General features: G+C 44.9%; 1 protein-coding gene across 1 annotated transcript; it reads right to left on the reverse strand.

Annotated features, from left to right (window-relative positions):
* Nucleotides 1-45: 45 nt before the first annotated feature.
* Nucleotides 46-15,590, reverse strand: pole2 (polymerase (DNA directed), epsilon 2; the record flags this gene model as incomplete). The annotated part of the gene is made up of 31 exons (XM_080523416.1): nucleotides 46-270; nucleotides 817-869; nucleotides 1,142-1,229; nucleotides 1,686-1,758; nucleotides 2,009-2,136; nucleotides 3,815-3,873; nucleotides 4,174-4,254; nucleotides 4,679-4,762; nucleotides 5,002-5,083; nucleotides 5,304-5,416; nucleotides 5,533-5,650; nucleotides 5,828-5,907; nucleotides 6,160-6,442; nucleotides 8,216-8,283; nucleotides 9,152-9,328; nucleotides 9,484-9,592; nucleotides 9,889-9,966; nucleotides 10,399-10,458; nucleotides 10,638-10,692; nucleotides 10,828-10,917; nucleotides 11,064-11,236; nucleotides 12,434-12,506; nucleotides 12,799-12,844; nucleotides 13,204-13,263; nucleotides 13,528-13,611; nucleotides 13,765-13,839; nucleotides 14,177-14,270; nucleotides 14,590-14,667; nucleotides 14,774-14,849; nucleotides 15,066-15,166; nucleotides 15,496-15,590. The coding sequence occupies 31 exons, from the start codon at nucleotides 15,588-15,590 to the stop codon at nucleotides 147-149; spliced, it is 2,958 nt and encodes a 985-aa protein (XP_080379542.1). The 3' UTR covers nucleotides 46-146.
* Nucleotides 15,591-15,624: the final 34 nt, after the last annotated feature.

Here is a 15,624-nt window from a genome sequence, read left to right on the forward strand (position 1 = left end):
CCCCAGGGCATTGATCCCCCCCCCCCCCCCCCCTCCTGTTGGATACTATGCAGAGTCAGTCAGTCAGTCAGTCAGTCAGTCAGTCAGTCTCTCTCTCTCTCTCTCTCTCTCTCTCACACACACTCTCTCTCGGTGGTGTGTTCATCCTACGAGCCCAGGCCGTCGACGGCGCCCATCCTCTGTTGGAGGCTGCATAGGAGGTGTTTGGGCAGGTAGTCCCAGGAGCCCACCAGGCGGTCCCTGTGCTGCAGGGCTGTCTCCATACAGAACCTGGAGAGAGGGATGGATGGGGAGAGAGAAAAGAAGAGGGAATGAGGAACAGCGGGGGAGGTAGAAGGGAGGGGGGGAGAGAGGCAGGACTTTTAGTATACATTTCAGAATTCCAAATGAGCTCTGTGGAAGTAAACAAAAGAAAAATAACCACTTCTTATTATGTGTCGTATCACTTGTATTTTATTTCTGTTAATGCTGCTATTATTAATCCTTATGTACTATCTCACAATGACTTACTTCACCAGTGTTAATTGTAGACTGTGTTCACTAATATGATCTAACTAACTGATTATAGGGCCTCTCTGTCTGAGAGCAAGTGCCCATTGGAATAATTAACTCTACTCTGGTTGTTTGTGTCCTACTAGAACATGTTCTGTCCGAGTGGAGACCGGCAGAGAGAACCACGTCCTTCTGCAGACTGTGTCTCTGCGTTTTACTGGATCAAACTGGAACCTGGCGTGAAGACTGCAGTTTTTTTCCGCAGCTCCTACCCCTGAGGCACACGTGTCTGTGTGTAGGGACTGTGGTTCTGTTTCCACTCACCGGACCAGTGACTTGGGTTGGACCGTGAAGACCAGGAGCTCTTTGCTATGAGCCTGCATCAAAAAAGCATCAATCTTAAAAACAAAACAAAACACAAAGCACCAAATCTGGCTATCAATTACACCACTGACTAAAACAGACACAATGTCCTCGTGTTGTGCGCTAGTATAGTACACTAGTGTAGTGTGCTAGTGTATTATGCTAGTATAGTGTGCTTGTGTAGTATGCTAATGTAGTATGCTAGTGTAGTGTAGTATGCTAGTGTAGTAGGCTAGCGTAGTGTGCTAGTGTAGTATGCTAGTGTAGTATTTATAGTTATACTCACCGCTCGCTGCTGCGACAACAGATTGTTGGCACAACCACCGAACACAAACACCTCCCCGTCAGCACCTGGACAGGCTGTGTGCCAGAGCCTGAGACAGACAGGCACGCAGGCATGCACAGACAGACACGCACACAGACACACACAGACACAAACGCACATGCAGACACACACACACACACACACACACACACACACACACTCTCTATCAGGGGCCGAACTACAGTACATTGACACCAACATAAGCCCTCCTGTTGATTCACGTTGACTATGAATAATGACACAATGACAGTCCAGTCATGGCCACATTAACATCTGTATGGGTCTGCACACACTGCAGGGCCCACCCAAAGCACACTGTGCTGGCTCAGTGTTTTCCTTTCACAGTCCTTTTCCTGCACTGTTTCAGCAGCTACAGTGGATGAGTAGCCAGCCCTGTGTGGCTCGGCTGGGCTCTGTGGTGTGACCCAGGGTCATGTGGTCTCACCTGGGGCTCTGTGGTGTAACCCAGGGTCATGTGGTGTGACCAAGGGTCATGTGGTCTCACCTGGGGCTCTCTGTGTGTTTGTGCTTGAAAGGCTTCCACTCATCCTTGCTGATGCAATAGAGCCACGCGTCACCTGGGGGACAGTAGAAATACAGACATTAAAATGGTTAACAAGGTTTATTTTTCTCTCTGGTGTCTGTCCTTTAGGCCTTTTTTTTTACATACCAACTGTATTCTCTCTGGCCCTAACAGTGTTAGTTTTTCTTTATGTGTAATGTGTAATGGACTTTGTAACACCTGTCCATGAAAAGTGCTGTATAAATATATATTTTTTTGTTTTGTTTGTTGTAGGAAATGTGTGGGTGGATTGTGATGTCACTTACTCAGTGTCTTACACTTACTCAGTGTCTCTCTGGTGGTGGTGAAGCCTCCGAAGAGGAAGATTTGGTCTGGTGACACAGGGGTGAAGGAGTGCCATGATCGCCCCACCGGACCCTGCTGGGGAACGGTCCTGGAGGGGAGGGGAGGGGGAGGAGAGAGAGAGAGAGAGAGAGAGAGAGAGAGAGAGAGAGAGAGAGAGAGAGAGAGAGAGAGAGAGAGAGAGAGAGAGAGAGAGAGAGAGAGAGAGAGAGAGAGAGAGAGAGAGAGAGAGAGAGAGAGAGAGAGAGAGAGAGAGAGAGAGAGAGAGAGAGAGAGAGAGAGAGGAGGAGAGAGAATAGGGACGGTGGAGTAGGCAAGTGGGAGATAACGGGATTAAGTGTGGAGGGGGGAGATAGAGAGATGTAGAGTGGGCAAGGGAGAGAAGGAGGGAGAGGGTGGAGGTGGGGGGTAGAGTACATACAGCAGGTGGAGGGGAAGGGGGGAGGGGGGAGAGTGTCAGAGACAGGGCGATGGCGAGATCATCTATTGGTCAGGGCACAGCGTTCTCTCATTTAAAAATAGATGTGTGTTAATGCATAATAGAATGGCCATGCATACAGTACATACATCTCCATGGATACAGTACATACATCTCCATGGATACAGTACATACATCTCCATGGATACAGTACATACATCTCCATGGATACAGTACATACATCTCCATGGATACAGTACATACATCTCCATGGATACAGTACATACATCTCCATGGATACAGTACATGCATCTCCATGGATACAGTACATACTAGGGCTGCAACTAACGATTATTTTGGTAGTCGACTAATCTGTCGATTATTTTTTCGATTAGTCGCGATTAGTCGTGTGGCTTTTCGCTGCGCGTAAATGGCGACGCAGAAGCATAAATCCGGCTTAACTAGCTATCTAACCTAACGTTACGCCAAGCTACAGCTGCTCACAGAGCTAGTTGATTGGCTAGCTAGCATTGCTGGCTAGACTACAGACAGCTCACGTTAGTAGGCTACGCTTGGCGCTGTTTATCTTACAGACAGCTCGCTGGTGGACTCAACATAATTGAAATAGCATTCACTTATCAAGCATCATTCATGATCATCCACCATGACTACCTGGTATTTTAATAGCGACCACCCCTCACTTCATTTCATCTCGCGTTCTCCTGGCTTCAACATGGAAAACCCCTGCTACGTAACGTTACATACAAGCGCCTCTGTCTGTCACATGCGTGCCACAGGGCAAATAAATTAATAGCACAAACGCTCATAGCATGTACAGCCCTGTCCATGAGACGTTGTTTTCCAACATGTAACAGTAAAGCTAACATAAACATTACGACCCTAACAATATAACGTTAGCCAGTTGGCTAACAACGTTAGCTAAAACTTACCCAGCTGATTCTTGCATGGCTCCCGTTTAAAAAAAAAAAAAAAAAAAAAAAAACGTTTTTTAAAAATATGTTTTTTTATGCGATTAGTCGACAACAACATTTCACGTCGACGAATTTTCGTAATCGATTAGTCGTGACTAATCGACTAATCGTTGCAGCCCTAGTACATACATCTCCATGGATACAGTACATACATCTCCATGGATACAGTACATACATCTCCATGGATACAGTACATACATCTCCATGGATACAGTACATACATCTCCATGGATACAGTACATACATCTCCATGGATACAGTACATACATCTCCATGGATACAGTACATACATCTCCATGGATACAGTACATACATCTCTATGGATACAGTACATACATCTCCATGGATAAAGTACATACATCTCATGCCACTCCCAGGTCTCCATGTCGATGTAGTACAGGTCATTCAGGCGGTAGTCCTGTTGAGAAAGAGAGAGAAAGAGAGAGAGAGAGAGAGAGAGAGCAAATGTACTTACTGGGAGGAGTGTCACCTTAAAGGAGAGGCTTCTGGACAAGCCCCACAGGGTTTCTCAACATCCCCTGCACAATGCCTTTATTTCTTCATTTTGTGTTTTCCTTTTTGTTATAGCGTGGGTGTGTGTTCAAATCAATAATAGAACGAAATCATTAACGTCTAGCATAACATTAGCATAACAAGACAGAATAGTAGTTTGGTAGTACTACTACTACTACTGTATATGAAAGCATTAGCCACTTACCCGGTAACGTCCCCCAAACACGTACCCTCGGTTGCCCACGGTGGCACAGGCATGTGCTGCACGTGGAGATGGGGCGTTTCCCTTCAGAGAGAGAGAGAGAGAGAGAGAAGGGGTTATTAGTAATAATAATAACTTGTAACAACTTATTACAGATGTATAAGCATGCATTTCCCATTCAGACAGCGATGATATCCAGAGAAAGAGGTCAGAGTTTCCCAGTTCCTCACACACATGAACACCAACAGCATCTAAAATCAGGGATGAGTCTCAACTGTCTGAAGTGGCCTCCTTGTTTTGACTCCTTGTCTTCTCTCCACGGTCTGCACTGATCTGGAACTACAGGATAGGTGAAAGCAACATGCTAAAATCCTACTGGGCATTCCCTTTCACCTGTCATATTCTTTTTTCAAATCAGTGCAGAGGAAGGAAAAAGAGCTAGTCGAGGAGAGGAAGCAACCGTAGACTATTGAGACGCACCCCAAGGACAGTTGGGGTGTTCTGTTACCCTTGTGATTGGTTGGCTCCAGGTGGAGGTCTCCAGATCCAGGATGTGGATGTGGTTGTTCCAGCCCCGCCCAGGATTGTTCCCCTGTTACCGTAGAAACAGAGAGATTCACTTTGCTGTGACTAACTAGACAGAGAGACCCAGATAGAGAATGTCTTTCATAGTGAGCAGCATGTGAGCAGGACGCTTGAAACCAGTCAGGTGGAGGTAGAAATCGGAGGACGTGTTTGATACCATTCCTCATTCTGTTCTGTGCATTACAATGAGCCCGTCCTCCGAGGTCTACCTCCACCAGCCTCCACTGTGTGAAACACCATTTGTACCATGAAGGAAGTTTCGTCGTATTCAAACGTTCCTCGATGAGGTGCTTGAGCGATGTAGCCGTAGCCACCGAAGAAGATGAGCCTAAGAGGATGAAGACACACAGGCAGAGAGCGAGTGAGACGCCTTCAACAACAACAACAACAACAACAACAACAACAACAACAACAGCACACATCCTATCTTTCTCATTTGAAAGCAATCAGTCACCGTGCGAGATGAAAGAACAGTGCAGCAATACTGTATTGGATAGGTCCACTCGTGTTGGTGATCTAATATGCTGCCGAGGGGATTGGCCTCTCACCTGTTCTTGTGGACCCAGCAGCCCAGCTTGTCCTTGCAGGACGGGGCCAGGCCCTTCAGGTCCCTCATCTCCTCCCAGCAGAGAGTCGCTGATCTGAGGTGCAGACGGAAGATCTGGGACACACACACCAGAACAGGGCAGGGTTGAGACAACAGGATAAAGGCAAGATGGGACTGAGAAAGAGAAACACACACACACACACACACACACACACAGAGAGAATACTCACCCGGTTGGTGTTCCCCCTGGCATGGTGGCCTCCGAACAGATAGAGGACACCATCAACACACACCCCGCAGCTACCTGACATGGAGGTGTGCAGGTTGCCTCCTGTGAAGCGCAGTGCCCTGCAGATGAAGAAGGTTTTCATGAGTTACAGTCAAAGGGACTGTAAATGTCATCAATACCTACATATAAGGAAAATCGTGTTATGCTGTGTGTGTGTGTGTGTGTGTGTGTGTGTGTGTATGTGTATGTGTGTGTGCACATGTGTATGTGTGTATAAAGATCAAAAGAGTCATTACCATCTGTTTGTCTCCATGTTGTACACCCAGATCTCATTTCTTGGCAAGTACAAGTCAAATAATCCAGGGAACTGGGCATTCTGGTCATAGGACAAACAAGCAAACGAAATCATCAGCAAAAATTTATCATTACTATCGGCTAAATAGCATTGTTTCACTTCTTGCCAACCAGGGGTGGCTGGTGGAGGTAGAAATTGGAGAACAGGTTTTTTTGTTTACCATTTACCACTCCTCATTCCGCTCCATGCATTACAATGAGCCCGCCCTCCGATTTCTACCTCCACAGATGCCAACCCAATAGCAAAAACAGACTGACACAGCATAATGCCTACCTTGTACCCTCCCCAGACATACATGCAGTTCCCATCCACCACTGCTATGTGGCCGCTACGCTCAGCTGGCTCAGTAACAAGAGCTGGATCTTCCTCGTCCTCCTCTTCTTCATCATCGTCATCGTCCTCATCCTCATCCTCATCCAGCACCCAGTCTAAGTCTCTCTCGTCTTCATCTCTCTCGGACTCCTCGTCATCCTCCTGAGCAGGCCAATCACCATAACCAATGTCCTCCTCCATCTCTGCCATTGTCACCTGCTGGGACAGAGGGAGACTCATGACACTGTCTGTTGAATTCACAGGACTTTGTGAAAGTCTATTGAAGCTGGGCTGGCACATCAATAGATCATATTAGTATATATATTAGATATATAGTTGATATATGGCGCATATATCAATAGGTTGCAACTTGCAAGAATGTTGCACAGTTCACAAACGCCCATGCACCATGCAAAACATAGGCTAGTATCTGCCATAAGTGACATAGCTTACACAAAGAGCGTTTTATTAGAGGAAAGCAGTAAACTATATTGACGCGCATTGCTTATTATGTAGTTTAAGTATCATTGAGATAAAATAATGAAATGCAACACCTGGGAGTTCGTGTAAACTGAAAAGGTTGCAAACCAGAATCCCAGATACTATAAAAGCGAGCAAGAATGATTAGCCGTGCTAGCTAGCCAACCGCTGTCAGCCTGCGACTGTGTCGTGCGTGTACAAACATGAACACATGCAATAGATTTAATGGAAAATAAATACGGAAATAAGTAACTCTGCAGAGTGCCCATCATAGCTACGTACTGTGCTCCAAATGAACCAGGTCAGTCTTGGCTGTCAGAACGGTGTTGGTTGTGTTTTGTTTTCGCCAAGTGATTAAAGAAGCCAGGCGCCATTCAGGTGACGTCAAACACAGGGCGACTGACAGGAAGTGGAAATAAAACGTATATTTCCGCCATTTTGATAAGGTCAAACATTTGTATTTAGGACATTATTAGCAGGGGTGCACATAACTTTTTGGGGCCAGTGCTCAGAGGAGCACCTAGGGATGCTGCTTGGTGCTCCCCGAGCTCGCGAGTCACGACCCGTCCCACAGGATGGATACAAAAGGGATACATGGATATATTATTAGCAAAACGACATTTATTCATAAATAAAGATGAACGACCAAATTATTGTGTGCAAAACAAAAGAAACAAATGCAAAATCAAATGACTGCTCTTTAAGAATGAAAGTCTGTCCGACTCCTTTAAACACAATGAAATCAACTGACATCTCTTTAAGCACTAACTGAATGTCTGTTCTTTAAACACACTGAAATAAACTGACATCTCTTTAAGCACTAACTGAATGTCTGTTCTTTAAACACACTGATATAAACGGACATCTCTTTAAGCACTGCTCTGTTCTGTAAACACTGAAATCAACTTTAAAAAAAACAAAAAAAACTGTTGGTGCGCAAGAGCGCCTTCATGCGGCTGATCTGCCGCGCAGCATGCATTTTGGCGACGCATGCGCACTGGCGCACCAGTTATGTGCACCCCTGATTATTAGCCATGTCATGATTTTCTGCAATAAAAATGTATACTAAATTCAAAAATATTATTAAAACATGAAACATATCTCCGTCATAAACATTAAAAAAGAGAAAGAGAAAAAACGTTGTTTGTAGTAATGTGAAGCTAGGTTTATTCTTCATGATACAAAAAGGTACAGGAACATAACATAATACAAAGGGCATTTTAGACACATATTTTACAAATACATTTTACACAACCATTATTACAACAATACAGCAGATCCCCAATCCACCACCATCATTCCTTTATTTAAGGTCCTTGAAGTTTGCTGTGGAGATAAATAGAGAAAAGAATAGATCAGCAAAACAAATGAAGCAATCTGCATTAATTGAATTATCCGTATATAATAATATAATTATCCATAAATAACAATACTTAATTGTATGAATGAATGAATAAGTATGTTTCAGGTTAGTTTAGTGTAGACTAGAGGACTGTATAAACAAAGAAAGGGAGAATGTAATGAGAATGTTCCCCACCTGTCTTCAACAGTCCTGTTAGATGGATAATACACCTTGAAAGTAAAGCCACTTTTTGGGAAGGACCCCTGTAACAACAGAATGACACAGTCAGGTCAGTACAGTACATCAACATGAGTCTGACACAGTCAGGTCAGTACAGAACATCAACATGAATCTTCATGAGACCCAAGTTAAACAGTAAAACAGTCAGGACCCTCTTAGGCTAACAGTATAGCATCTAGCACCATGAATAACCTGAGATGGCATCAAAAGACTGCTTTCTCACGAGCTGCACCCCGACTCTGGAGCTCTCTCCCCCAGCCACTCAGAGACTCACCCTCACTCTCCACTTTTAAATTCCATCTCAGAACCTACCTGTTCTCCCAAGCATACAACCACCCCCCCCACCCCTGTTTTTTTTTATTTTAAACACCCCTCTCTTCTATCTGGCTCCTGTCCCTCCCACATACTCCCTCCCTCCCCCCTGTTTCCACTCACCCACCATTGCTGTGTTAATTGTTTCCTGTACCATTCCGTAAATACTGTGTTCTATGTACTCATGCTATCTGTTGTTAATACTGTGTTCTATGTTCTCATGCTATGTGTTGTTAATACTGTGTTCTATGTTCTATGTTCTATGTTCTCATGCTATCTGTTGCTTGTTGTTTCCGTGTTGTATGTAACCATACTGTCAGCGTCTTTGAGTCCCTGAAAAGCGCTTTATAAATAAAATTAATTATGATTATGATTATTAAAAGACTAGGGAGTAGGGTAGGGGGCTTACTCCCCAAGTCTGCAGGGGTAACAAAGGGGCGTCTCGTGGCAGTGACAACCAAATAAGCGTGTGGCAAGTGATTAGATCAATCTGCTACATTATCTAAGTTGCATTCAAAAATGCTATCAAATTAATCAGTAACCGTCTAGGAATGAGTCTAAATTCAGGCAGATACCGACCGGGTTGATACAGAGACAGTCCGTGTTGGAGATGTTGAAGGGGTCGTATTTGTCGGCGAAGATGATGACATCAGGCACAGGGTAGATCCGTAGGGCGTAGTCGTAGGCCCAGAACACAGGACTGACGTACAGAGGCAGAGGGGTCAGGTGACCCTGAGACAGGATGGTCTTCACAAACTGTACATGGAGAAATAATGGAAATAAAGTGTCACACAGTAACTTAAAGACCAGGGTCATGTTCCAACACTGGCTCGCTTTCCGTTTTTGTGTTTTTAATGATTAGATCAAAAGATATACAAGTTCCACTTCTACTGGACTGAGTCCTGACTCACATGGTTTGGAATGTCCAGATTGCCGCTGGGCAGTCGGACACAGTTCCTACACATCTTGTTGACCAGGTCTTCCCTGATGACGACCATCTCCTGGCTGCAGTACTGGATCCTGACACAGGAGATTCAGGGAGATTTGTGAGGTGACGACAATGATGACATTTACAGCTAATCTCGTAGCTGTGAAGCCTGGCTCGAGATTTACTGACGGCAAACAGACACAATAAAGACTGCAGGCAACAGGTGGTGAAGGCTACATACTGTAAGCAAATAGCATAATGAATCTGACAACAATGATATATAAGAGACACATTTCCTGTACAATAATGTGCTCGTGTCTTCTTTTTAAACATCATGACGACTTGCTGAGAAAGGTGAAGGAAACAACAGAATCCTCATTTGGTTCACCTGCATGGGTTGGTAGTGAAGACAGAGAAGGGCACCCTCTGTCTGAAGTCATCAGTGATGTTGTCTGCCAGGGGAGGCCTGATGAGAGAGAGGGACACAGACACACAGAGACAGAGACAGAGACAGAGACAGAAATGACACAGGCACAGACACAGACACAGACACGCGCACGCGCACAGACACGCGCACAGACACAGACACGCGCACAGACACAGACACAGACAGGCGCACGCGCACGCACACGCACAAACAGTCATCAGTTTAGAGTAAAAAGACAGACAATGTCAAATTCAATCCATGGAAGCTTGGCAGGACTGTGGTCAATCAGCCCTGGGGATGGTTGGCTGTGTTCCATGACACCCAGAAGTATGCCCTTGTGCACTTCCCCTCATGCATTTAAAAGCAATGGATTGGTGCTAGTATAGCTGGAGACATGAAGGGGGAGGTGCATGACAGTGTACACTTCAGAAGAAGGGTAGAGGATCGGAACCCATGTGTGTCAAGCCTCACCTGGGTAAGATGGTGCTGGGGCCAGGATCTTCAGGACCAGGGACAAACACGAAGCGAGAGCTGCAGTTTTAGAGGGATGGATTCAGTCAGACAAACCACCTGTCTCCCCTACAGATTGTGGTTTTGCTCAGAGCTCATGTTAACCGTAAGGGACTGAGCAAAACAACCATTTGCTGTACAGATGTTGACCCATAGAACAGAACAGAATAGAAAGGTTCAACTCCCTCCCTCGCACTTACCCGTTGTGGATGCTAGGGTATTCGCATATGGCATCTGCAAGAACCTTCAGCGATTCTAGAGAAAGAGATCAAATCAATTTCAGTCCACTTTGACGCTTCAGTCGAAACATAAACTTTGACATCGCCAGCTTGAGAACAACAAACAAACAAACAAGGCATTTCAGAAGTAATTTGAAACTTCAGCCCTCACCTTTGAGAGATTTGATCTGTGTTTTTCCGTAGGGTGCAGAGGAGAAGTTTCCACAGAAGATGAAACAGGTGGGAGGACAGGCGGCGTATCCTACAAGTTGATAAAGTAAATGTATGGGAATTTAATGTTAGGCTTTCTCCCTAGACATTTGAGTTAGATGTTTGCACAGGCACTAATACCACACACACACACACACACACACACACACACACACACACACACACACACACACACACCTGAGAACATGAGGTGGATCTTCTCCATCACCTCCACACTGTCCAGCCACACGTCAGACAGCACAACAAACATGGCGTCCTCGTTCTCCTCCTCCAGCTGCTTCAGCTTCGCCGAGGCCTTCACTGACGTGGTGGAGGGGCCGCCAAAGAAGTTAGCATTGCCATAGTACGCCCTGAAACAGACTCCAGACATGAGTCAAACATTTCCAAAACTACGGCCTGAAAATTTGTCATTTGAATTCTCAACCCTGAGAATTTGGCAATGTCCTCTAATAGAGTGGTTACTAGGGGTGTAACGTGACTGATCCGTGATCCGTACGGATCGCCCCCCACGGTTCGGCAGGCATGTGTACCGCAGATCAATTGCAAAATTTAACCAAGTAATAATATTACTTAATATTAGTTAATATCTCTTGTAAATCACAATGTTGAGTTGCCATGAAAAGATAGACGCGACAGTTGCATGCTTTTTTTTACTCTAAAGCGCAATGATAGGTTGATAATGCAACAACAACAAAAAATCTGTTATTTACTCACTACACATAAAGCTGGGAATCCACAGCAACAAGTGTATCATGGCGAGTGCTAGTAACGTTGGCGGCGGAGAAGAACTCGAAAGGCCTCCCTCGACATTTAAATCCCATGTATGGGAGCACTTTGGCTTCTCTGTCAATTATAACAATGATGGAAAAAGGGTAGTAAATGAAAAAGTTACAGTGTGTAGGCACTGTGCAACAAGAAACTCGTATGAGCATGGCCACACATTTGACGCGACATCACCCTGGTGTGTTGACAGGAGGCACGAAAAAGGCAGCTCGACAACTTCTGATAACGTAGCCATTTTTTTCATACCATGTTTAAAGGAAGGTTTCATTATTTAGTTAAAAGTGGCATAAAACATGTTTATTCGTCTGCTTTAAAGAGCCCAGTGATTCACTGCTGCAACCTCCTCCCTCTCCTATTGCACTATAATTTAAGTTGAATGTGTACCGGTATTTCAGTATAATATGTAATGTTTGAGTATAGAATATGTTAGATATATTTGACCAATTTTGACATCTTGAATGTTGTTTTTTTGTTTCACACAATAAAAGTGGTGTTTTTACAGAATTCAAGGAAAAAAATGGTTTTATAAAAAAGAAAATGTTTTGTGTTGATCCGAAAAATGATCCGATCCGTGACTCAGAAACCGCAACACGATCCAATCTGTGAGTTAGGTGATCCGTTACACCCCTAGTGGTTACCCAGACATAGATTACAAAGATTGATTTGGTCCAGACCTGGCTTAATCTGGGTCCAGGAAAGAGTAGGGTAGCTATTAATGAGTGACAGGTAAAGGTCAAAGGTCAAGGCCAACAGGTTGTTCTGACCTCGTGGTGGACGATGGTTCTGTTGGTGGGAACCCAAACGCGTTGACGTGGAAGACGGCGTCCTCATACCAGCCTGGGAGAAGGGATGACCAGGTTAGTACACACTGTCCATCAGGGGGAGGCTGGTGGAGGTAGAAATCAGAGGACGGGCTCATTGTAATGCATTCTGTTCCATGCATCACAATGAGCCCGTCCTCTGATTTCTACCTCCACCATCCTCCACTGCTGTACACTGAGGGTTGTATTGAGGGGTGTCACATTGTACACTGCTGTACAATGAGGGTAATATTAGTACTACTACAGTAAATACAGGTTTAACGTCTAGTCATGTCCATGATGCAATAACAGTGTTTAACATTCTTTACCTTCTGCCAGAACGAAACATGACTCTGTGTAAAGTCCACTGTGGAACTGGTGAAGACAAGGTTATGGAAACATGTATAGCCTTGGAAAAACAACAACACCAACACCAACAACACCAACACACAGTGACTAATCCTAACTGTGCTCCTCTCTGCCATGCAGTGACAAAGTGTTTGTACACCTCCCCATCATCATCATCATCATCAACCATGACTACCACGACTACCACCACCACCACCACCACCACCACCACCATTATGACCATGACCATAACCACCACCTCCACCACCATCATCATCATCATCATCATCATCTCCACCACCACCATGACTATCATCATCATCATCATCATCATCATCATCATCATCATCATCACGACCACCATCACCCCCACCACAGTGAAAGGATATTGCTTTGGAGAGGTTCAGCTGTATGGTTCCAGTGGGGTCTTCCAGGTAGTATTTACCCTGAAAAGGTAAACATCACCAGTGTTTATCAAGTAACTAACGCAGCATGCCGTGTCAGCCTTTACTATATCACAACCAGTGGAGGCTCAGGCTGGTGGAGGCAGAAATGGGAGGACAGGCTCATTGTAATGCATGGAATGGAACTGTTTGGTTTCAAACAAATACCATTCATCATCACGTCCACCAGCCTCCCCTGATCACAACAATAAGAATACAACTATACAGAAGCAGAACACTAATGTGTTCCTTGATCAGATCCCTCACCTCTTTCATCTGTGTGACCATGCCCAGGACAATCACCTCCCCTAACTTGGAGGTGCTGCCTAGAAGTGCTTCGATTGTCTTGAGCTGAAAACAATAACAACAACAAATAACAACCAACCACAGATTACGGTAACCCTGAAACAATGTGAGAGAGAAAACTAGATAGATACAACTACCCTCTTAATATAGTATATCTGAACAATAATAATAAATACATAAACCGAGGCACGTTTTTACCTGAAATTTGTTCCTGCCCTCCTCCACAGCTGCTCCTATCACAGGGGGGGTGAAGAGCTCATGCCGGTGTGTGCGCTATGAACACAGACACGTTTATGTCAGGAACAGACAGCATTTCTTACTCTCATTCATACGTCACATGCGATATCTCAGAGTCCACTGGGAGCAAGAGCACTTTAGTGAGTGTTGCCATAGAGACACAGCATTTTTTTTTAAATGACACTGATTGGTCCAATAGAGATGCTATACAGTAGTAACAACTGAAATTCCAAACTTGGAACAAGCAAATGAACATGTCCAGTTTGAGCCAGGTCATTTGGTACATAATTGCAGGCCCTCAAGAGAAACAGGTTTAACACATCATTTGTGTGGAACAGTTTCCCTTCACCATCAGGCCTTGGTGCACACTAACCTGCTGCAGTAGGGTGTATCTTTCCCTGAACAGCTCAGCCTTGTCCCTGGCTGAACCACAGAGGCTCGGGGTGGGGTGACTGGTCATGTTGAGACTGGTGGGACGGACGGACAGACAGACAGACACAGACAGACAGACAGAGTCAGACAGCTCTACTGACAAGAGGTCTCGGCGCAGGTGTTTATCTTAGAAAAGAGGTGTGATTTATCATACGAGCGTGAAGGGGACAGTGGAGGCTGGTGGACGGAGAAATGGGGAGCACGGGCTCATTGTAATGGATGGAACGGAACGAGATCTAACCCCTACGGGACACGTGTTTGATACCATCTCTCCTTCCGTTCCTGACATTAGACTGAGCCCCTCCTTCCCGTGTCTCCATCCACCAGCTTCCCTGAGACGACTGTGGTACTCACGGCACAAACTTCTTCCTCTCTGTACTGTAGATAAATCTTGGCACATCGAACGCACCGATGATGTTGAACACATTGTCTCTGAAAATAATCACATCATCAATGTCTAATGTCATTAGGAAGTGACGGATAAAGGCCTCATATATGGATATGATTTGAGTTAACACTCCTAATATGGTCAACTTACATGGTTTCGTCACATGACTGACTACAGTCCTGCACAGCAGTCTCCACCACTGACATCTCAATCATATTGGAGGTCACTGTCAACAAGACGAGTGGGTTACACAGACGACACAACCTTCATTCTCCACACACAAGCATACACACCAAGCAACGACAGACAACTGACTGTAGTCATTGAATGTTGTTGAGCCCATGACGTTAGCTTGCTAGTTATAAACTGATGACAAAGCCATTTCCCTAAGTCGAAGAAATCAATTACCTATCGTCTCATCTGGAGTCTATATTGGACTTACATGGCTGCTTTTCCACAGCATCTAAAACCCGTTCCATGACATCATCTAGTTCCAGATGATTGACAGCCTCCATCACCTCCATCAGGTATCTGCTGGCTTCGCTGCAAGACAACAACAACAACATCATCATCATCATCATCATCATCATCATCATCACCACCACCACCACCAATGCCTAAACATACATTATACATACATTTCCCATTGCTTAGTGTCATACAGTGAATAACTGTTTAAACGTAGATGATGATATAACTCAGTTCAGTAGTTGGCTACACAGCTGTCACAGGACAGCTACAGACAACACTCACACTGGCCACAACATAACAGACTGAGTCTGGTGCTGATTATTGTGAAAACGTGTCTACTGTCAAAAAACTATTTACAGTGATAGACACATTACAACACGTAAAGCATTAAATGCACATACGGTCGAAGGATAAGTCCCCGCATCTTGAAGCCTGCAGACACCTTCGTCTTCAGTTTGCGAACATCCATGTTCAATGTCCTCTCCACAATCAACATTTGGCGCTAAATACCAACTTCCGCATATGTATCT

This window comes from Nansenia antarctica, assembly GCF_963989245.1.
Source record: "Nansenia antarctica genome assembly, chromosome: 1".
In the NCBI taxonomy this organism is placed as follows: Eukaryota; Metazoa; Chordata; class Actinopteri; order Argentiniformes; family Microstomatidae; genus Nansenia; species Nansenia antarctica.